This window comes from Apostichopus japonicus, chromosome 21, assembly GCF_037975245.1.
Source record: "Apostichopus japonicus isolate 1M-3 chromosome 21, ASM3797524v1, whole genome shotgun sequence".
Lineage (NCBI taxonomy): Eukaryota > Metazoa > Echinodermata > Holothuroidea > Aspidochirotida > Stichopodidae > Apostichopus > Apostichopus japonicus.
Window position 1 is genome coordinate 1,294,486 of NC_092581.1, and position 25,056 is coordinate 1,319,541.

Genomic DNA, 25,056 nt, shown 5'->3' on the forward strand with positions numbered 1-25,056 from the left:
CGTCGTTCCGTAATCTTCCCATTACCAATTCATTTGTAAAGTAAATTCTTAAAAATGCCTTGAATCACCTCCAATCTTAATTTTGTTTACCTCAGAAGTACTTTATTTCCTACTAGTCAACATCCAAGCATCAAATATCATTGGTTATAGTATAAGTATCACAGCAAATATGCCAAGAAAAGGCATTTCGGTGGGTGTTTCCAGACAATGATTAATCTTTTAGGCTAAACGCTCCAATCGAAGTGTAGTGCGGTACCGTTATCACACTGGACAAAAACGTATAGAGCGAATAGAGGGCGCCTTTTCATATTCCACAAAGTTCGAGCAGTTGATTGAATAACAACGATGACTGCTTATGTTGATCAACCGACTTAAAACAGATCCTGTTGAATTGATAGCTGTTTAATTGATAGCTGTTGAATTGATAGCTGTTGAATTGATAGCTGTTGAATTGATAGCTGTTGAATTGAGCCCCGAATTTCCTTTGTGTCCATTGATTACCAGCGTTTAGTACAATTTTATGAGTATCACACAACATAGTAACACAAATAGTAACAAACTATCACCCCCACCCCACCCCCACCCCCACCCCCCCCAAAAAAAAATCAAGACAAAGAAACCCTTCTTATAGGTTTCTGTCTCACCAAGTTAACTTAAATTAAGGACCACTGAAATTAAAATATTCCAATCGATGATGAAAATGTCGACGTCCTGACACATTTTCATATAAGTAAAACTGATTAAAATAAGCAAGTGGTAGTTCAGTCAATTTTTGAGCTTTTTAATAAACAAAATGCCAAAGTCAATTAATTTCACTAATGTGGGTTTACCCTCAATAAAGGGGGTATTAAAATGTGAAGAGTTAAAGAATTAAGCAAGGTATTGAGATCATTCAAAGTATAACTTACTTGCGCTATATAGTAGAGGGCTTGGTACTCCTCCCGACCTCACTTCCCACCCACCCCCCCCCCCTCCTTCACCCCTTCTTCCACGCCTTCCTCTTTCCTTCTCCCCTCCTCTTCCGCATCTCTCCATCTTTCATGCAAATGATTTTTTCCAATTCAATTTCCATTCACAATTATGGATTTACAATAACAATCTTTACAAGCCGTGCTTTTTTATTCTTTTCTTTTTTTCAAAGGAGCTTAAAATGTATTTTCTCAAATCATTATACAATTCAGATTGATGGATATGATAAACGAAGAATGTTAAAAGCGATATATATAATTATGGTTATTATATTTCGAGAATATAAAGCTATACCTGATACATCACAATAATAATAGTGTTATTTAATTTTAATGTTAGATATTGCCATAAATGTTAGCAATAGATTCGAACTATATATAGCAAAGCGTATACAATTCAAGATTTATGAAACTTATTACCAATCATATAAATCATTTTCAAAGTGTCGTAAAACTCATTTTCCTATACTAAAACTTGAATCTGAGTAAATCTAAATAACCGGAATTTAACAACAAAATCGTTGCTAGGATGGTCATATATCGATAATCTTAAGCAAAAATACCATAAGAAAGGAAGCAATGATTTTAGCAGCTATATATATATACGGAATTACTACAGAAAGTTTCCAACGTACAAAATAGTTTAACAATAGTTTGAACATTTTCATGAGCCAAACACTTACACGTACAAAATATAAAAAGTCGGTTTGATGTTGATTACGTCATTGATTACGATAATAATCTTGATTGATGAGAAACGTTCCATTCACAAACAGGGCGACAACAACACATTGCAATACAAATGTAAGAACAATGAACCACGTTAGCAGGTTAGAGGTGGGTGTGGCAGCTGGCGGGGTTAACATGACACTACAACCAGGCGCGTAGCCAGGAATTTGCCAAGGGAGGGGCGAAACTGTAGATTCGGCATTGCAAACTATCTAAGCGTAGCGCCACCATGATCGGCGCGAAACGCACAAGAAATTTTTGGCTGAAAATGCCTCCCAGATCGCTGGAAATGGCACTTCCCAGGCCTTGTAAGTTGCATCTTAGCATTTTCTCTTTTGAAAATACTAGCGATATCATTAAAACATTTCAATTTTTTTTTAAATATGCTCAAGGGGGGGGGGGCGGCTGCCCCCTTCGCCCCCCCCCCCTTGGCTACGCGCCTGACTACAACAGTAACAAAAGTTAATGAATTATCTTTTATTTCTTTGTTTTGCAGTGTGAAAGATTAGAAGGAAGAATTTAAAGTTACATTGATGAAAGACTTGTTGGAGTTGGCTTATATTTATTCACAAGGGTTGGTTGGGGTGGTGAAAGTTGGGGGGGGGGTTAAAACAACAGCCTTTGATCGTATGGTCAGCACTACCAACAAATCTTTTACTTCATTGTAATTGATAACCAGAAAACGAAGACGTTAAGTGGTTCCGATGCCTAAACATATTCATAGTGTGGTAAACCATACATGTTAAATATTCATAAACTTGTGCACACCAAAATGAAGAGGGATTATGTATTGACTAATGCGGCAACATGTAAAGGAGGGACCAGGAATCAGTCGTCATGTTGACAGAGTATATTTAGTGACATAGTATAAAAACAGATACAAGCATGAATATTAATGAGGTCAAACACATCATGTATCTATACACTTACATTGTACTATCCTAGTAAATGTATAACGCTAATTTCAGAGATATCTGAATTTTATATTCACTAATTAATATTCATGATATGCACACTAAAAACAACACGGTTGGTTGTATGAATGTAGTGTGACAAACCTAATATGCCAAGGATGAATACTATGGAACAATTGGTTCTTGTGTTGTGTTTAAAAGCCATTTCTTGCAATTTGATGAATATTAATGACATAAAGTTGGAGACGTTAGGAAAATGTACCAACGGCACCATACCAGTATGGATTAATTTTTACTTTAAGCCCCGCCCATTCATTAATATTTATGAGATGAGAACCAAGAATAATAGGGCACATCTACTGATCACGGGGCATATAGGTACCAAATATGACATTGATTCAACTTGTGTTTATTGAGATATCGTGTTTACAATTTTTTTTTAAACAATTTACAAATAAGTCCCACCCAATTATAAATATTAATGAGGTAAACTTATTCTTGCAATAAACATTTACATCCATGTTGTTACATCATCACACCATGTATAAACTAAATCGGAAATATGGATGCAGAGATATTGACATTTTCAAACAATTATGTTAAGCCCCACCCACTCATTAAAATTCAAGAGATGGGAACACAAAAATGATAAGGCACATCTTCACATCACGGGGCATTTACCTATGCAATATGATGTTGATTCAACATGTGGTTGTTGAGTTATCGTGTTAACAAGCTAGCCGTCACATAAACACACACGTCAGCAAGTTTGCAAAGGTTACTGAACCTTCGGCATCGTGACCAAAATCCAGATTTTTTTTGTCCAATTGAAATAATCAGGAGGTAATTAGGTTGTTTTCTTTATTCATTCCTCAACATCTCGTCGCACAGACATATGTAAATGATATTATAATACACAAAAGTACTCTACTTGAGAAATTTATGCATTTGACTTTCAAAAAGTTTTGAACATGTCTTGATTGTAGGCCCCTAATAGCGAAATGGAAAGTTAGAATTTAATAATCTATACCGTTATGTGACTTTTAGTATCGACTATAACATCGAAAAAAGTGAAGATTGCTCTCTCTTCTCTCTTAATTGAATGTATAGATTGAAATTTCTATCTAACCTTCGATTAAAAACAAATGGTCCATATCGAATGCTAGTGATGTCACAATTGAGAATGGTGTCACTTTCTTTCAACAACTTTTGTCACATGATCCAGCAACCTTACCTGTCGTCACGTGACTAGTTTCCAAATAGCTTAAACTGAAAGTTGAATTAGTACGATTGAGTTTGTTCAATCTATCAAACCGAATAAATTCTGGCACGAGTAAAGTGTCGCCTGTATAATATAGATGATCGGATAACTTTATGGATTAACTGCCTCATTTAGCCATTCATTTACCTCCTCCAAATAACTGGTAATCCATCTAATGTTGGCCTTAGTACTGTCTACTGCTTGTACGAAGGCACGGCTGGCTGTCCCTTGATCTGGGTGGTCCGCCATAAATTCTTCCAACTGAAACACAGATTTTTTTGTTGCAAAAGTTACTTTCATCAGGTATTTGTCGCAAATAAAATGATTTCACATGCGAAAAGAACTGAATAACTTGATACACACACAATATACCTATGTCAGTATGTCAGTAACAACAAAAATACAACTATAGGCCTACACACATTCTATTTTAAAAGCCTTTCTGAAACCTCTCACGGTACCAAGTATGTGTATATGTGTGTGTGTATGTGTGTGCTTGGGTGTGTATGTGCATATGGTGGGGTTTTATCAGTACTGTTGGCAAAAGAGTGCTACGTTGGAAACACGATTGGACCAATGCGTCTAATGCCAGTACCAATATACGCAATTTCCGTTTGTGGCTAAAAAAAACATCTCTATTACCAGCGAACGAACATTTCTATATTATACACAAATAACTTTCGTGTAGCCCTGATCAATCCGAAAACACAAAGATTGTTAAAACATGCTATCTAAAGGCTGATAAAGATAAGGTCTTACCATTTGCAACTCAAATTCTGTGTTGAAGTGATTGGTGACGCTGTCAACCAAATCGGTGAATTGGAAGACGCTGCTTCCATACCTGTTGTATGAGAGTGTTAAAAGAATAGTACTTGACGAGCGCCCTCATTTCAATTCAGTCTATATCTCGTTCACAGGCATGTTATAACGACTAATAGAAGACACATACTGCCAGACAATTTCCCACTGCTAATACTAACCCACAAATGTAAACTAATAGGGTAATTTGGAAGTGAAAAGAGCTGCACCAAAACACACCACAAATCAACTTGCAGATGACCTTTGCACCTGTAGGCGAACTGTAGTCAAATAGCCTAACTGTAAACATTGACAAATATATCGATCAACTTGGGTCTGCGGCAATAATTAAAATGCTGGCTAATTCGTGATTTGAAGCAAAGAAAAAAAAAAGCTTCGCCAAAAGCTTACGTGTCTCTGTAGTGATCCCAATTGGCTCTAAAGAAGTCCCAGGCTAATGAATAGCCGACAGGGTTGCGGGCCACGTACGTCACAGCGTCGACTGCATCTTGAGCACGCACCTTAGTCGGATCCAGAGAAAGGTCTAAAAATCTGTCAAAAATAAAGCATTTATATAATTCATATTAATAGAAAAGGGGCGGAAACGTTAAACAGCGTTTTAACCGAGTAGAGGAGAGTTCTCTTGGTTAAAACGGGATTTGAACCAGGAACCTTAGGAATAAGTCCCGTGTTCTACCATTGAAGCGATCCCAGACCTTTATGTACATGACCCCCCCCCCCCCCCCGCTTGACCATCACCGTAATGGCCTGTGTGACACAGTTCTTTACTTGAGGACGCCATTCGGTGACTTCTATCCCTGTTCGTTACATTAAAGGGATACGGGACCTGTGTGGCACAGTTTTTTTACTTGCGGACGCCATTCAATAAAGTCCATCCTGTGCACCAACCGATTTTTCATTCGATTAAAACCATAATGCGGCGATAGGAAATGGATTTCCTAGGAGAAATCCCACTACATGTAATACATAATTTCAAAATGTAAATATAGATTTGAGAAATGAATCCATACAAAACTTTTCAAGTCAACAATTTCTGCTAGCCTATATAGACACATTCGTCTGAACAAACACACTTATAGTCGGAATACAGCTCTGTATCATATACGGTACATATCGGCGTACAGAATGATGTATTATATGTGCATTTTCCACCAGTTTACACCATTTATGGGAATTTGAATCAAGACTGCACTTAAAGGCCGGAACGACCACGACACATGTTTCAGATTGGGCGAAGAAGTAATATCAATGCACAGAGATGAGGAAATTACCACGGTATGCACGCCCCAAAATCGCGTGAAAATCTATTAAAAGCTAGCCATGTCCCATCTTTACCCCCTCTCCCTCCCCCTTTTTCTTCCTGTTTGGGGGGGGGGGGTCTCTGACAAGGTCTTTCGATGCAATTATGACCACGGCTGATATAAAGGTACGGATTGTTGTTGTTGTTATTGCTTTGTTTTTGCTTGTATTGTTCTCCTTTAATGTTGTTAATATTTCTTTATTGGAACAGTGCATGAAGAAAATAAATTCTTAGATTGATAATAAAATCATAAACGGTGAGAAAAACATCATCGAAAGAAAGAAACTTACGAGCTGAGAACCCAGACTTCTTTACTACAGCCCAGAGAGCTGAGAAGAGTAGAGGCCTCTGATGCTTCTAGAGTATTTAAATATTGATCATACGCAAAGTTCCATTCCTCTTGGCTACCTTGTGAAATAGCGGTACAATACACTGTTGACTTCAAAGTAGGATTGATACTGTAAACAGATGGAAAGGAAAAACCAGAGCAACATCTTTATCATGGCTTGTAAATATTACGCTTTTGTTAACTTATGATATTCATTTCAGGGGTCTACAATCGATAGACTTCAATTATAATATCATTATAAACCGCATCAGTTTTTCTACGAATGCACGAAAATCATAGGCCTATGCAGTATGCTTTGAAAGTCAATAGGTTATGGAGTTTGATATATGAAAGAAGAAAAAAGTTGGTTTACTATAGAAACAACCAAATCACTATATATGAGCAAGAAATAGATCAATATACATTAGCATTTAATTATCCAAAAGTAAGCATAAATTGGAATATATTTGTTTGAATATTTAATATTATACGATATAAATATATTTGCATAAAATCTGATTTTTTTTCTGCATACAAATTTCCGTTTTGAATTATTTTGTATAGTTATGAGAAAACACAACTTGATATTTTGTTATGTTATATTGGCGTCATTAACTCATAACACATTTTCAAGTTGATCACTTCTTAAATCCATTCACAAAGTAATTGTTGTGTTACATTGCCCTTTTATTTTTTATTATTATTTTACCCTTTATTCCTGATTCTAATTTTTTTTATTGTTCCCAAAATTAAAGACATTGTCAAAAATGGAATTAAAGTTACAATCTTTTATATTCTTACGGATTAGTCTCTGGATTGGCCATCCAAGCTGCAAATTCTTGAGTTGCATTATTCACACAGTCATCGTTACCATATCCACATGCAAGATTAACTGCTAGAGAATGACTTAATCTGCAGTGAGATAAACAAAAAACAAATAATTAACTAATCCCGTCTTTGCGTTTCAAATTCTACCAAACAGCTTTGTCTTTTTAGACTCATAGTAATTCCTGTCAGTGAATGATATTTTCAATGGATTCATTTTAATATTCATTTTCGTTATAAATGTGGCTTTAATTATTGTCTATGGTTGGATGTAGAGTTCAGATATTCTATTAGAGTGACGTAAACTGGCAAGAAGATAAAGCTAAACTTTTTTACGATACGATCTAATTTTGCGAACTGATCTACAGAACATTGCTTTTACGAGATGTACGGTATACCAAAACAGAGGTCATACGTCACATGGCGAAACAGCCAATCAGCTTTTAACAATATACCATCATAGTTAAAGTCTCAATGTAGCTTACTGCCCTAAAAGCGCAGTAAAAATGGCAACGTTTTATGCAATTTTCATATTTAATATTCATTTGTTTCATTGAGTTATCTGTCGTTAAACAGTTTGAACTGAATAAAATTCGTCAGATTTCTTATAACGAGTTCGTAGATTCTACAAACTTCAATCAAAATTTGCAAGCCCCGCCGCCCAACAGATCATGCGCCAATCAAATCTCTCTGCTTTGTTTACGACCGTTAGGCCTAGGCTTACTCTCACTTTCGTGGCTAGCCTGTGTTAGGTCCCTTCTCTTAAATAGTAGCTTTATTTCGGTCTTACCGATGTAGCTTGCGAAATTTTTGTCATTTCCTTCCATTGCATTGAATAAACAGGTGTTTTCAGACGATTCCTCCGTTGAATTGGGTCAAAAGAGTGGACGATACGAGTATATATTATAGTCTAAATTTGTTTAATGAGCATGCTGATATGGGCGGTCGCAGTGATTTTACGGTAAATCGTTCGCGCCATAAGGGCAACAGAAAATAAATTTCTTTCTTCCAATTGCTACAGCTTTTCTCCTCTTAAAACAACCTGGTCAGAGTGCATTTAGAGAAATAAAAAAAAAGAATCTGCTTCGGAAGTTTGTTTTATCGAAGTTTATCAGTAAACACGTATTGAGACTTTAATATATATACTTACGAATCCAAATGGTTATCACTCTTTCCTTCCCAGCCAATATATTCAAAGAATGGTGTTACCTGGTTAAACATGTACGTCTGTGAAGATGGATAAAAAAGATATTTGATAATAATAAATGTGGAGGTTCTAAAGGGGAGGGGAAACAATTTAGATTTTTTAGGGGTTTGGGTAAGGGGGCTTATGTGGAGAAAATAGTGCTATCAATTCCCATCAGTTGAAACTACATTTGTATACGACATTATAAAATGAAAACCATTTGGAAGAAAGTCTGAACTTTTTTGGCCATGTCTCACATGTGAAGGCCTAGACTAGAATATAAAAAAAACTTATAACTTTTTCCATTAGATGTTGTTTTACATTCTAAAACTCTGCATGTGGCCTCTAATTGGTAGCGTTACCATGGCAATTGGAAAGATTTCCGGTGAAACTTCCACCCGGGGTTATAGCTCGTAAAGATACTATAAGATATGTATTGATTGCTGTTATTGAATTCAACATAAATCTGGGCAGATTAAAATAACTTGGAAAAGAAATATACTGCCTGTGATGCAGACCGTTATCAAGCCTTTCCGACTGTTTTGATCGTTACTAGTTAAGTTCAGTGACAGAATTACTGCATTATAAAACCTACATGTTTAATGATATACAGGCCTGTCGATAGTAGGGTCACAGGACTACAGCCCCGGGGCCCGGGGTCAATAGGGGGAAATAAATATGTATTTTCATGTAGGCCTATACGTACGAAGGCTTCAAGATGGGGGTGGGTGGGGTGGGTTAAGGGGTCACGGTGACATAATTGTACCGTGGTCCTACCTTCCTCTCTCGGCAATTGATGATGTACTTACATTGAAATTACCGTAGGCTTTGGATCGACTCAACATCAGATCGACATATCCCAGATTGCTATTAACGGAAACCCACGGGACGTAAGATCTCTCGTTGACCAGGTAGGATGTCAGTTCAAAAGCGGTCACCTGACTTAGCTCTCCACTACGGGCGAGATTAAAGGCGTCACTGATCAGTGCAGCTCGGTTGCTCTCTGGGAAGACCTGTGATCATTTCAACGCAAGTTAATGGAAGTATTTATATTAATTAAACATGCAAAATAGGTATCTAGTCCAAGACACCCAGTCAAGTAAGTGCGGGAACACACACAAACACACACACACCCAAACACACATATGTATATGTATATATATATCAATATCTATCTATCTATCTATCAATCCATCCATCCATCCTTCCATCCATCCATACATTTGATATGAGGGTTAGTAAGACAACCAACCCGTGTAACATTGCCCCCCCCCCCCTACTCATCCAGTGCCATATGAAGCTATAAAATTCTAAGAGGTAGAAAGCAATGGGGTCTGGGGTCTTTACCATTAAAATTTTAATTTTGTCGAATCTACCGTGGCCTAGATGGGACATTGAAAATCTCTACTATTTTATTTCCAAATTTCGACTTGCTCTAGACGGTAAGAATTTCATTGCGTCATCGCAATTTCAACCTTTGTTTTCCTTCTCTCGAAATGTTGAAAGTTGCAAAATATTCAGGGGGGCTCAATCATACCCCCGCCAGAGGGGGACACCTTCCCTACACCTTTGTCATTGAAACATAATGTGCCTATAGATTAAGCTCACAATCTACCCGACGTTTCCTTACCGTATTATCATCTTCAAGCTGTTGTGCTATAAGTTGCCAGTTGTTGGCGTCATAGTTGACTCTATGGTAACCGTATTCTCTGATATTAACCAGTAACCAGTCGGTGTCAGAACCCTCACCAATGTCCTTGTTATAACCTAAAAGCAATCGTAGATTTAAATCGGATTTAAGCTTTTAATGACTTTTATTTTGTATGTAATTGATTACAATCTTTTGACTATCATATTGCTGTAAACAACTTCCAATAAAAAAAATGTAACCCTTACTTTATGCTACCTAACATTCTGACGGCATATTTAAACTTATTTCAAAATCTTACAACATGATGTGATATAAATTTGAAAGTTTGTAAAATGCATTGTATTGCAAGTGGCGTCGATAGCCAGCTCGGGGCCCAGATCCACTAATTTACCCGTACCGCGGGACTGACTCCCCCCCCCCCTACCCGTTACCCATCCACTCATTTTCGTCGGGGGGATTAACTTATAGCGCAAAAGCATTATCTGGTGTGTCAATTAATCAAATCTTCACAGGGAAAAATCCGGTTCTTATCAGTTTCATTTTCAACCCCATAGTTGTAGTTGCTTTATAGTAACATGTCGTCAGAAATGAAACAAGATGAAGGTCCATACCATATTCACACAAACTGTGTGCTGGTCAATCTTACCTTCATCATCCGGGTTCAACCATTCTATCTGGTCACCTTGGAAATTTGGATTTGCTGAGGAGGTATGTGTCAATGGAACGTACCATTTGTACCTGCAGGGGTAGAACAAAATTTCAACAATTGGAGGTAATCACCATGTCTCCCGATAGCTTTGCAAGTTTTTGTTTCATACCCTGCTAAATGATATTAATAAAAAATATATGTTTGTTTGTTTATTTTTTTCATTGGTTTTCTTCGGAAAGACTTACCCCAAGTCAGGGTATGTGTTCTGTTCCTCAGAGTCTGGATTGGAGAGGAAACGATGCTGGGAGGCGGAATACTCAACATTACCGCCATAGCTTCTGGTGACGTCAATGACGGGGAATCCCATTTGAAGCGTCCAGGTTTCCATTATTGCTGTTACATCGATGTCCTTACCATCTTCGTCTGCTGCCTACAAATTCAAATAGAAAAGAATTGTGTCTCTTTAGGCATAATGGGAGACAGGGTGACAGGGTAACCGGGTGACGGGGTGACGGGGAGACGGGGGGACGGGGAGACGGGGAGACGGGGAGACGGAGAGACGGGGAGACGGGGAAATAGGGAGACAGGGAGACAGGGAGACAGGGTGACAGGGTGACCGTGTGACCGGGTGACGGGGAGACGGGGGAGACGGAGAGATTTGGAGACGGGGAGATTTGGAGACGGGGAGACGGGGAGACGGGGAGACGGGGAGACGGGGAGACAGGGAGACAGGGAGGCAGGGTGACAGGGTGACCGGGTGACCGGGTGACCGGGTGACGGGATGACGGGGTGACGGGGTGACGGGGTGACGGGAGAACGGGGTGACGGGGTGACGGGGTGACGGGGAGACGAGGAGACGGGGAGACAGGGAGACAAGAATCTTGTAGCGCACTCACCTGAGTTAGGTGGAACCAAAGATCGCCGTTCACAGCGTTGCTGTATGCGAAGGCTGTCAAGTAGCTCTGTGAGAACGAGTTTGGTTTAAAGAGGAACGTTAGAAAATGGGTAAAGTCAATCTTCAGACCAAGAGTAATTTGATTTTAAATGGGAGTCTGAGGAAGAGCTTCAGTTTCTACAAATTCTGCTTCGAAACATATTTAGGTGTTTTGATTTTCTGTTATATCACAGCCTAAACTTAAAACCCTCACGTGCACAACGAATGAGTCGTATCTATACTTTTTCTTTCAATTAAAATTTTAGTTTCTATCTTCATTACTTTTGAATAACTTTTTTGTTTTACAATTGAAAAAAAAAATAGAAAATAGAAAAAATACTCACGTTTAAGCCTTTTTTGAATGTTGCTTCGCCGAGGAAATTTTGCAACATTCTTAGAATGGATGCCCCCTAAGAGACAAGATAACAAAAAGATGGAACTGCTTACGAAAAGCTGTGAAAATTTTAACAATTTCACGTGCATCCTAACAGTTTCACTTGCACCCTATAAAATTTCACAAAATGCGGGAAAACTTCGGCGAAATGATGATGCTTGTTGTATGAAACTGTAATATTTGTACTTTTCACCATCATGCCGGATCAATAATTTTGTAACAAAAGCTTCATAACTCATTCAGATTTCAGAATATATTGATTATATTATTTTCGGAATATTCATCACTTTGATCACTTTGCCATGTTTATACGAATTTCAGGGAGAGAAAAACAAAAGACATGTTTTGATTGGAATAATTGATTTTAAATTTTCCAAGGAGGGAATTGTTAATTATTTTTAAGTACAGATTTGCTGTTACGATGTGTTATCTAACAAATTTCAATTTGAATGATGTTAGGCTTCCATTCGGAAAACGTAGGCCTAACGTAATGAATAAGTATGCTTGAATGCAGGTTTGTCCCCCATATCTACTTCAACTAGCCGATCGTGAATTTTGCATGATCTTCTGAAAGCTATAAAAGACTTGGATAAAGTACAGTGCATTAAAAATATGACAATTTTAATCAAAGTGCATGGGAATGTATACCTTATTATAAGATATTGTATCAAATTGTTGGTTGATGTCATCCGGGGTCTCTACGTCAACTATGATTGGACGAGACGTTTGAAGAGCGTCGGTATTCATCACTGGCTGTACATCCAACACGACAAACTGGTCGCTCTTAAAACAATGAGAGAAAGGTTTATTCATTAATTTAACTTTGTCCTTTGCGAGCGACTGCCCTACAATAACATTACCGTGTATCTTCACACACGCGCGCGCAACCACACACACACTTACACAAACGTGTTCTTTGTTGTATATATTAGCTGACATTTCCCTTTATTCTTAAAACTCTTTGTCTGGACAACCGATGACTATTGTTTGACAATTGGAGACAGGAATTCCATTGTCCCATGTTACCACTTGTTAGCCCCAGATAGGTACACACACATTCAGACTCTAGACCCCAATGTTTTCAACAATAGAATTCTTCTGAGGACGTGGTGATTCTTGTCAAATGACTCCTGAGGACTATAGGAATTCTTTTGTTCAAGTCCTCAATCACAAGTGCATGCACACTCACACACACACACGTACAATTAATAGCAAAGGTATTACCATTCCCCAATCTGGTTCAACTTCCTCCACACCAAGATATTCCACATAGCTGGCGAATCCTTCGTTGAGCCAAGTATCATCCCACCACTGCAATGTCACCAGGTTACCAAACCACTGGAATAAACGACAAGAGATCGAGCCATAAAAGAACTTTCGGTATAGCAGGCAATTAGATAATTATATGGAAAAGAAAAGCTTTGTTTTCCCAGTTGCTATAGTTGAAGACCCCATCTCAATATCATATTCCTAACTTGAGATTTGGTTGATTGAATGCAACCTATTATGACCGATTTATAATCCCTTGATTCTTCCCAGAATGCAATGGATCACATCACGTGATCTGTGATGTCATAACGGCAAATGTTCTTGAAAAGCTTTTAATTTTCTCTTATTATCTTCCTGTTGTTTTATACTTGAAAAATCCTACAAATGGAATGTTTGCTTAGCTAACAAGGTTCTCTTTATTTAAACTTTCATCGAAATACAACTATAATTTATTTTTTATAGAAATATTATATTTCTCTGTGAATAAGTAATTTAAATATTTTAGAGAAAGACAACAACAACAAAAATGTTTTCAGCTGATTTGCCGTCACGACATCAATAACTTGGCTTTGATACATTCATAAAAAAAACAAATTTGAAAATAGTCATATCTTCGCGACACAAAATGCGATGAGGATGTGTTTTTTACTTACGTATGCAGACAAATTACCAGCATATTAATTAAGTCATCAACTTCAACGACCTGAATGTCGCTTTAAAAGTGAGGTGCGACAGATGATATACAGAAAAAATTATATAAGGCATGGGGTCATATTTTTGGCAATTTTAAACCTTGGTCGCAATCACATTACCGCTTGGTCGCAATCACTCTACCGCCCCCCCCCCACGTCAACCCGTATCCCTGACGTACCCCCTCCCACTCCCCATTCCTCCAACACGAAGAGGATCCCTGCAATGCCCAGCAAATATTAACTTGTTTGCCTGCTAAATCAGTTAAGAGTGATAATATTGCAACTCTGTACTGGTTCGCTAAAGGCTACGTTTTGGTTCTGTCCGGCCTTATGCTGCATTTACACTAGACCACGATTCCCACGATCGCCACGATTTTTCAAAAAGCGTGGAGCTCCACGATATATTAATGTTTTTTTTTCCTTTTTCCACGCTTTTAGACGCTTTCAAACGTTTCGTTACGATTTATAACGCTTTGCCAAACCAGTGCCTTCCGGTCAAGGCCTGCTACGATTTTCATTACGTTCCCTCAAGTTATCTTACGATCACCACGATAAGCTCTCGCGTTCTGCCACGTTCTGCTAAGTTCTGTTGAGGTCCCTCAGGTTCATCAAGTTCTGTTAAGATCTCCTAAGGTTTATGTACACGATTTGACTAAAATTACCACGCTTGAATCCCGATTGGGGTATAAAGAGGAGGCCGGGGCCACTCTCTCATTCGTTCCAGAGAAACAATGAGGAAGCATGCTTCCAAGAGATGAAGAAGATATTGAATTGGCATTTCTGGTTTATGCTTATATTGTCGCTAAAAAAAGAAGGCAGCGGCAAGAAGAAGAGGCAGAACGGAGCAGGGTGGAAAAGAGTGGAAGGCTGAGGAGGCCAAGGAGAAGACCTAGAAGGTGGTGGGTGAGACGGTGGTTAAGTGCAGAAAGAAGGTACCAGTTGGGGCACCATTCTCATCTTCTTAACAGGGAACTCAGGTGTGAAGATGTTAGCTCCTACGCGAACTATGTAAGGATGCCTCCAGATATTTTTGATGAGATAGTGAAACTTGAGGAAATCGTGTTTCAAAATCCAGCAAGATCCCCTGCGATAGTGCACCAAGGTCTGTTTCGCTCTGTTACGCTCAGTTCAGCTGTACTACGATTCCCACGTTCTTTCACGCGCTTTCACGGTTTGGTCTCAGATCGGGACAATCGTGGGAAACTTTTTGACTGTCAAAAATTTTGTCACGTTCATGACGATCATCACGATTCAACGAAGTTTCCTCAAGACCACCACGATTCTGTCACACGACCTCCCACGCTCCTCGCGATTCTCTCAAATTGTGGGAATCGTGGAGAACGTGGCCGAGTGTAAATGCTGCTTTATAGATGAGAACAATCATTTGGTTAGAAACTTTGTAGTAGAAAATATGGTCATGTTTGGTCATGAAGATATGTATGGTAACAAGCAAGTAAATATCCCCAAGACCCTTTTCACCTGGGAATGTGTAAAATGCTATCCTTAGATAACCAAATGAAAAGGGGCGAAAGGTTTACCGTAGCCTGCAGGTAAGAAATTGGTTCGTATAGACTATAATGTTCTTAAGAACGGTGATATATAAAATCTGCTTAATAAATAGCATTGCTTTGAGCTGTTCAGAGTGGCCTATATGCATTAAATGTTTGAATGTTTAGGGCGTTTGAATCGACGCTGCATGGCTTACCGGATCCGGATCAGTAGTCAAATTAAAGAATTAACCAAAACAATAAGGAGATCTTTAATGTTGAAAGAGAATAAGAAGTTCAAGATTAACTGAATTAAAGTCTAATCCAGTGTCCTAAATTTTCATCAAAATGTATTAGGCCAGCGACGGAGGATAAATTAAACGCAAAGGTCACTTTTGTTGTGCCGTGGAGTCAGGACGATGTTTCCATGGTAACACATGTAAACTTAATGCAAACAATAAATGAAGTATTGTAGGGGAGCGGAAGGGAGGGGGGAACCATCGTTTTATAAGAGAAAATCAATTTGCAAAATGTTAAATTCACAGAGATTGATATTTTATGTCTGCACAAGTCCGCATTTTTTTGTTTTTATGATTTGATTGGATTATGGTCTCCTTTCTTTAGTCAAGTTCCATATTCAACTATCCTCTTTAATATGTCTCAATTTAGTTATGTGTCACTTTAAGCTGAACCGTACGATTGGAATATTTTGCAGCAATTAAATACATATACTGCTATTTGACACTTGAGTATACTACATGTAGATATATAAATCTTACATCAGCTGTCGAAAAGTCAAAAGCCTTCACGTGCACAAATGTTTGCTCTACTAGCCTGCGATCAGATAAGCGAGAGATAAGGATAAACTAACAGAGACGTTCGTCAATATGTCGATTATTTTATTACGCACTGTAGATCAGCTACTGCAAACATAGCAATCTTTAAGATACCGTATAGATAACGTTTAGTGTGTAACGAACGCTGCATTTAGCTAAGATTCCATACAACAGGTACGGTACATAGGACAATTGACACGTTATACTGTCCACCTCTATTAAAACTTGCATAAAGGCATATACCGTGCAACATCTATATAGACTAATAAACTGATTGCCTTGTTGCGTGCAACTACAATCGTTCGTTTTGTGTTTTGAAATGGTAAAGAAGGTATTATACGGTAGCTTTTGATGCATGTAATGGACAGATCTCAGTATTGCTTCAAGGATAGAAGATGCAATTACCTTGAAGATCCGATTTTGCAGGACTGGATGGGGGGAGGGGGCAAACTTAACCGATACAAGCCCTCGATGGATGATATAAGATGCATACAATAAAATATACAGACGATATACCTCTATCGTGGCTTTTACCCCCTTCCGTACCTATTATATTTCCAGAAATCAACTTTTTTTTCTTTTTTTTTTGGCAAGTTTATTACAATAATTCATGATTGATGATTATTTGAAAACAGTAATGTTTAAGAACTTAAGAATAATGAATAATTTGATACAAGGTTCATTTGGCGGTGGTAAATTTGTGTATGACTGTGGACAAGATGTTCGAACATGTTTTTATTCGTACATTCATGTAACATGTAGCCTACTGCCTTAGAAAACTTAAAACAGAGTATACAAGTCATAATATATATTGGTTAGTTATGCAATTCCAGTCAGAGCCGGATGAAGCTAGTGCGGATGTGGGGGGGGGGGTGGGGTGGGAGAGGCTATAGCATTCAGCATGGGCACGTTCCATTTTTCATTTTCATCTTTGTGTAGCTGGTATGATTTCAGTTTTAAATATGTATGTGTACTAAATGTATCATGTAGATACCACACTGTGTTAATATAATAACCCCGAGTGAAGGTGATTACTTGGCTTAAGTCGCTAACCTTAAACACCCAGTCGTTTCTTCAAAAGTCGAAGACAGCATAGTACTATAGTAATAGAGCACGTGCCGGAGTCACTAAATCGGATATTGATACGCTCGCAAGAATTTAGCGCATCATCCTTTGAAAATGCTGGGCCCGTAGCATATGTGCTATTTTTTTGGGGCTACTAGGCTAATCCTGCACTGCATCCACTGTTTGTAATTGTTGGAGGAGGTTGCAACATCGTAATTTTACCCTTTGGGGAGCCACTGGGTAAATTAAAATCGTTACTTTGATAATCGCAGACTCATTCAGATCGTAAAAGAAATGTTCCCAATTGCGATAAGAAAAACAATTGAATTGAAGTTTTTTTCTATCCAAGTTATTTACATATTGATTGAAAAGACAAACCAACCTGATGGGCGAGTTCATGAGATACCACAGTGCAAACTCTCTGTTTATTTCTCGGAGAAGATACCCCTTCAGTGTAGAGTAGAGCAGTTTCGCGATAAGTGATCAGCCCCCAATTTTCCATTGCGCCCGCAGTGAAATCAGGTATGGCGATCATATCTACAAATAAATACGGTATAAGATGTCAACTTTTTAATAGTACTACTTAAATGATAATTACTCACAAAACATAATAATAATAATTGTGTAAACGGCAAGACAGACTCACAGATGGACTGACGGTCAAGCAGTCAGACAGCTAGATTAAGCTCAACATAGTCAATTAACAGACAGTGAGTATAACAGTCAAACACCATGCAGGCAAACATATAAACATGTAAAGAGACATCTTAACAGACAGAAAGACGGCCATCACTACAAGACATTTTTCTGTTTCTTTCAACTACATCACCCAGAAGGTCACCTCATTCAAGATACCGTCGCTATTTTGTTGGTTATTCATGGCACCATCAATTTTCCGTACAATGACCATACAGATTTTTTGTTATGAGAGTCTAAAGTTTTCGTCACTTATAAACAACCTCTTCAGTCACTCAGTAGTGAACAATTTTCGTACAGTTATGGTGCTCCTGGGAGGCCTATGGCGATGGTCTACTGATATCAAATTTGGTAATAAATAATGATTTTTGTTTTTTGTTTTACGTCAAACAAAGATCTCCAACTTACCCATTTTAGGAAGAGGAAAAGGAATTTGAAAATAATCCTCGAAAAAGTCGATTATATCCGCCCCTTTTTCCAAGGCATACCTGACAGAATTACGAGCCTCCGGCCTAGCCCATACTCGAAACTGTACGATAAAGAAAACGGTAACGTTTGGTAATAGATTATATAGACAATAGGTAACATACACAATAGTTTATAGATAAAGGTAACATACACAATATGTTATAGATCGAAGGTAACAGCTAACATAGATCATATGTTATAGATCATATGTACCAGTTATACTAGGCGATGGGTAATAGGTAACAATTATAATAATAAATAAATAAATGATAATTGGTAACAGTTATAATAGGTAATGGATATGTAGGAGGTAACATTGAAAATAGGTTATGGATCGAAGGTATAACAGCTAACATAGGGGATAGGTTAAAGATTGTAGGATAGCATTTATAATAGGCGATGGGTATAATAGGTAACAATTATAACAAAATTATATATAAATAATTAGTAGAAGGAATAACGAGTCAGAGGGAGCAGAAATTGTCACGTGTTTTGCTCAATTGAATATGCAGATGGCGTTCCTGTATGTGATGCTAATATGCCAGGCGCGGATCCAGAGGGGGGTCCAGGGGGTCCGGACCCCCCTGCTCTTGGCCAAAAAAAATAAAGAGAAAAAATAAAGAGAAAAAAAAAGAGAAAAAAAAAAGAGAGAGAAAAAAAGAGAGAGGTGCTTTGCATGGCTAAATTGAAGGGGGTTCCCTGTTGTACTTAAATATCCAAGAATTTCACAATGGATAGAGGGAAACCCACTCCCCTTAGACCCTAGGATCACTGGAGGCCAAACCCTTCACCCTTCCAGAATCCTGGATCCGGCCCTGCATCAAACAGTGGTGACGGAACGGGAGGGGGATTGGGGGCTAAAGGCATTATGATTTTTTTATCATCTCAACTCATCTGATATGTATTACCATATTTCATAGATTGTTTTTTTCTCATCAATCGAGAAATTGCAGACATGAGATCCATATTTTCAGGCTAGGTACATGCAGCTTAGAATACTCGGGAAGTGACGTTTCCGGCCATCTGGGGGGTTTGTAAAGCCAAAAAATTTCTGGTACGCTCCGCGCCAACCGATGGTGGCGCTCCGCTTAGATAGTCTTACGTTCAAATGCCCTCAAGCCCAATGGATCTCCAAGGTCTGTGCATGGAACCTCTCTGAACACTTCCGTTTTTAAAACACCAAGTTTCTTTTATGGGTTGTGCAAAACTGCAAACACTAGTAACGGAAGGGGCGAGCACGTGGTACCATATTAGAGCCCAAGAGGGGGTGTTGATCCGCCACTACTGGCTAGCAATTAACAAATGATTATACAATTTATGGTCATGTCTTTTCCGCTTCCAGACCGAAGAAACTACATGGTTAGTACAACCCTTCAGGCTCGTCCTATATATCACTTACCTGTACCCCTCCTTGCGTTTCCTTCTCTTCGGAAATAAAATCACAGACAACAAAACATAATAGGTATGTCGACATAGGGACACTCTTTTGGAACCTGGATCGCACCCAGCCTTCAGCAATAGTCTCGTTATCACCATCCAATGGCATATTGGCCAAAGCAAAATATCCGGGTTCATTCTCTATCGTGATAGTAAACTCGGCTTTATGAGCTGGCTCGTCGAAGCACGGAAACGCCTTTCGGGCGTCTGTGGGTGCGAAAAATGTGGATGCTAGCCATCTAGAAATAAAAAGGGGGGATAATTAAAGAGAAAAGATAGTAATACTAAGTTGAATCAAAATTAATTTAATCTAACTCAACGTGAAAGAAATGCACTTGAAAAAAAACTGTGACATGTCGATATAGGCCTATATATCTCATTGGGAGATACCGGTGCTTTATGTTATATATATATGCTAATATTATGTGGTGATTTATTTTTCGTCAGTGACTTGTAAATTGTTAACTCTAATTTCTTCTGAGATGGTTATTTATTATGGTAGAAAGTAAACCCATCCTGGTAAATAATGAAGGTCATGTCAACTTGTCTTTCGGTTAAAGCCCCGGGTACATTTTGCACATATAAAAACGACTTGAGTAAGTCTAGAAACCACTTACTTTGTATCGCCGTCTTTATTGACGTAAGAACTTTTATAGAGGCCAATCAAATCTTCCTGCAGAGGACCGGAAAACGCAATAGTGAGGTCATAGCTGGTTCCGGCCTCTAACATACCGTCAAGTTCAATCACTAGATACTGGTTTTCTGGGTAAAGCCAGGACCGAGTCACCCCGGGTGCTCCACCGCCACCATTTTGAGCCAAAGTTATGGAATTGACGTCTATAACCAACAACTTGCTATGAATCAGTATAATGTCAATGGACTGCATGCACTCTATTAGCATGGTGTTTGTACCACTGAATTCCTCATTGGTGATATCAATTCTAAAAAAGAGATCGTAGTGGTGCGGTTTCAGATTTGTTGGCAGACGAATTTTTTCCCAAAGTTGAGGCGGTGTCGTCGGTCCAGACGAAGTTGACCGTGGCTCCTCGGGTTCTTCTGTTACCCTGTGAGAGAATAATAACAACATTAACAACAACCCTCAGGCTGGTAATATGCATTACACAGAATACCCAATACCCATATTCGTTACAATAGAAACACATTTTCGTCATTGTTGGTCTGTCGTGCTATTGCCCGAGTGAAAGCAAGCCCTCCCTCAGATCTGGTATGCCATTGTCTTGTTAAGACCTTGGTATGTACAGCCTAGTGTACCTAGCAATTTTCCTTTATCTATTTGCCGTATTGCCCAGAGAACGCCCGCGGCAACGCTTTAGATTGATACTAGTTTGTATCGGACAAATCCTCGGGCATGTAAAATACAATGGGCAATTCACATTCGTGGTAGGCAGAAACGGACTCTGAGCAAAGAGTTGTTATAGAAAAAACAACTCCCTGCTCTGAGTCATGTACAGTTTGCACGCGAGAAAAAGAGTATTACCAACGACTTGGCCAAGACTATAGGTAAGCCAAGACATGCACGTTCATATTAGAAATGAAATTGTGTACGTCACTGCAGTTGAAGAAATTCATAAAATGTATGTAAGAAATTCAGACGGCAAGATCAGACCGGGATAACATGGCTGAACTGAAAGACTTCTATGTCGAAATACAATATTTCAATCAAACATAATTCAATCGATCAATAATCGATTTGATCAGTCACGCACCAAATCGCTTTAAGAATGCGCAATCATTGGGCATGCTTTAAAATATCATCATAAACCAACTCGTACCAAAAGCGAGCAATCGGAATCAAATGCCAATCCAATAAACTGGACGGATAAACTTACTTGATGGTGCAATCAGCATCTCTGTTTGGTAGTAAACCACACAGTAACCCGACTAGCAACGTTGTACCGAGGAACGCGAACATAAGAGCCCAGAAGGATCCCTTCGACATTGTAACTTCACCCATAGTTGCGCGAGGGTTATTGTAAACTTACTGGTAAATGGACAAGAAAAAACATATATCGATCTATATATAAACATAATAAAATACCAATATGTATGGGGCTGATGTTCGTTAATTTCTGGCAATGTATCTAAGAATGGAATTATATATAACGAGGAACCAACTGGAATTGATTGCACAAGACAAAGAACTGGGAGACTATAAATAGACAGAAGAGTATGCAAACCAATCCAAACAACGAACCGACTGGTCCGCTCTCAATCCCCAGTCCCCAGTGCATGCCGGGAGACTGTGACTATATATATGATCATTGTCATGTGTGTATCACGATTCCCCTACGGAAGGGAAACCGAATGATACATATGATCTTAACCAAAAGGCTAAGGAAGCGAATGGTATTGATTGGGGAAAAGGCTCCACAATTGTGAAAGAGTTACAGTTTTATAAAAAATGTATTTAGTTATGCGATGAGTTAAATATATACCAACTTTATGTATTTGGCGACAATTGTGAAAACTGTCACGTTCATGTTAGCACATAACAACAACAGTTTTACACGCAATGAACACATATATCAAATGCAATAGGTATATTTCTAACAACCTACATGATTAATTAGACATATTATGTGCAAACGTATATAGGCACCTAAATCACCTAACGAGAATGTTACCCACAATAGTTTGGTAACACCTTTACAATGAATATGCTAATTGGCAATGTCCCGATGTGTGGTAAATAATACAAACGGTATAGTACTGATAAAGTGTAAGTTTGCATTCACACAATGGTTAAATAATGGGTGTTATGTCATTATACCCACAATTAAACACAGTTTATTCTTAATTAACTAAATTATGCAATTAAAAGTACGTTCAACTGTTATTCTACAACGAATAACGATGGTTGGTGTATGGTATTGCGGTACTTTTACGTTCATAACGTTCTGTTATTTTACAGAACGGGCAATGGTCGTTCATTAACGATGAATGCACATGCTAAATAAAGTTTCCCGCCATTTTAGCCTTAGAGAAACTGTAATAACCAATTGGTACAAACCGCGTGCCACAGTAATATTACGTTAAATTTCACCTTCAATTCACGGGTTTTTCACGGTGTATGTACAACACTGACTATGTATAAGTGAATACACTCTACGACTGTATCACAAATTAGCTGTATCACATGTATATTATGCCCAGTGTATGCCGTTGCTAGGGTAATCGGTCACGTCCAAGCACATTAACATGTTGAATTACATCCATTAAAATTTATATAACCACATCCGGAAACAGGTGAAGTGATAAACGCGATGCTGGCAAAATTGCTTCCTTTTTTTTATTATATATATTATAAGCAAGCTGCTATCTTCCGCCTGCAAACAGTTGCCAAAAAGCTGCCATCTGTATATAAAGGCTGTTCTGAATTTGATTGTAAATGTGGCTTCAAAGTTTGAAACTCTGTTTGTGGTATTTGTAGCACATACATTTCCCTCCCTCAGGCTATTTTATTTGGGGGGGGGGTACATTTTTTCTTTGCAGAAACTGCACCCGTATGATTGTTCAAACAGATATAAAGACAGTGTTGATTCAGTGATAGTTCTGGGATATAATTAAAACCCAAAGCTATCCGCTGTATGATCGACGATCGATCGTTACTGCATATTCAGCCAAAAGTGAGACGCTGTGTGCCCTGTATATACGAGCTTCAATAAACAGTTTGTTACTGTCCCGTACAGAAGATATTACTATCACTTAGCTTGTGACAATGAGCGTGAGAAAGCCCCGAGGTGCTTTATTCAACAACAGTGCAATAATATATCCTCTTTTCTTTAGGAAACACAACACCTCCTGTTTTCTTAGCCTCGGTTACCATGACAAAGCTTTTGTTGCTGCTAACCCCAACTTAAATCGCATAATATGATTCCTAATCCAAATGTTTATCAGTAGTTTTTGTCCAAAATACCAGCAATGTGAGCTCTTGTATGTGTATATATTTATATATATATATATATATATATATATATATATATTATATATATATATATATATATATATATATATATATATATATATATATATATATATATATATATATATATATATATATATATATATATATATATATATATATATATATATATATATATATATATACCATTATATTTTTGTATGATGTAAATATCTATACTCACCAATATCGAGAAACTTGACTCCCTTGTAAGATCCGCTAAGTAGATACAAACACTGGATTTAAAAAGGGTTTACAGCCTACAGCTCTCTGTTGGTGAATATAAGTAAGGTACAATGATCGGATTACTCAAATCATGCAAAAATGTACAGTACTTCCCAAGATATTCCATTCACATGAACAAGATAGTTATGGAAACACCTGGTTTAGGCTATCTTCCCAGAATACCTAATAAAAGCCTCCTGCGAAACTCCCCGGAGTTCAACGGACCTTTGGACTTTTTTTATTATGAATTACGCGTTAGACGCTCTTTCCCCTAGAGGTGTTACCTACCTACCTAGGATAACTTGACAGTATGTAATCAAAACTTCCAATCTGCTTGTACAGGATGCAGTCACGAGTGTTATTGTTACTGAGTCTGGGTTATATATATATATATATATATAATATATATATATATATATATATATATATATATATATATATATATATATATATATATATATATATGATGGATGGATGGATGGATGGATGGATGGATGGATGGATGGATGGATGGAAGGATGGATGGATGGATGGATGGATGGATGGATGGATGGATGGATGGATGGATGGATGGATGGATGGATGGATGGATGGATGGATGGATGGATGGATGGATGGATGGATGGATGGATGGATGGATGGATGGATGGATGGATGGATGGATGGAAGGATGGATGGATGGATGGATGGATGGATGGATGGATGGATGGATGGATGGATGGATGGATGGATGGATGGATGGATGGATGGATGGATGGATGGATGGATGGATGGATGGATGGATGGATGGATGGATGGATGGATGGATGGATGGATGGATGGATGGATGGATGGATGGATGGATGGATGGATGGATGGATGGATGGATGGATGGATGGATGGATGGATGGATGGATGGATGGATGGATGGATGGATGGATGGATGGATGGATGGATGGATG

At 38.3% G+C, this 25,056-nt stretch overlaps 1 protein-coding gene across 1 annotated transcript; it reads right to left on the bottom strand.

The window, feature by feature from the left end:
- Window positions 1-2,437: 2,437 nt before the first annotated feature.
- LOC139962559 (aminopeptidase N-like) lies at window positions 2,438-24,430 on the bottom strand. The gene is made up of 20 exons (XM_071962671.1): window positions 24,075-24,430; window positions 21,759-21,910; window positions 20,526-20,972; window positions 19,871-20,147; window positions 18,412-18,532; window positions 17,690-17,844; window positions 13,183-13,296; window positions 12,607-12,741; window positions 11,909-11,974; window positions 11,527-11,592; window positions 10,876-11,060; window positions 10,628-10,719; window positions 9,961-10,097; window positions 9,140-9,343; window positions 8,295-8,371; window positions 7,121-7,231; window positions 6,282-6,449; window positions 5,082-5,222; window positions 4,632-4,713; window positions 2,438-4,133 (listed from the first exon to the last, which is right to left on the bottom strand). Exons 2-20 carry the CDS (start codon window positions 21,881-21,883, stop codon window positions 3,984-3,986), a joined length of 2,853 nt encoding a protein of 950 aa, XP_071818772.1. The 5' UTR covers window positions 21,884-21,910; window positions 24,075-24,430; the 3' UTR covers window positions 2,438-3,983.
- Window positions 24,431-25,056: the final 626 nt, after the last annotated feature.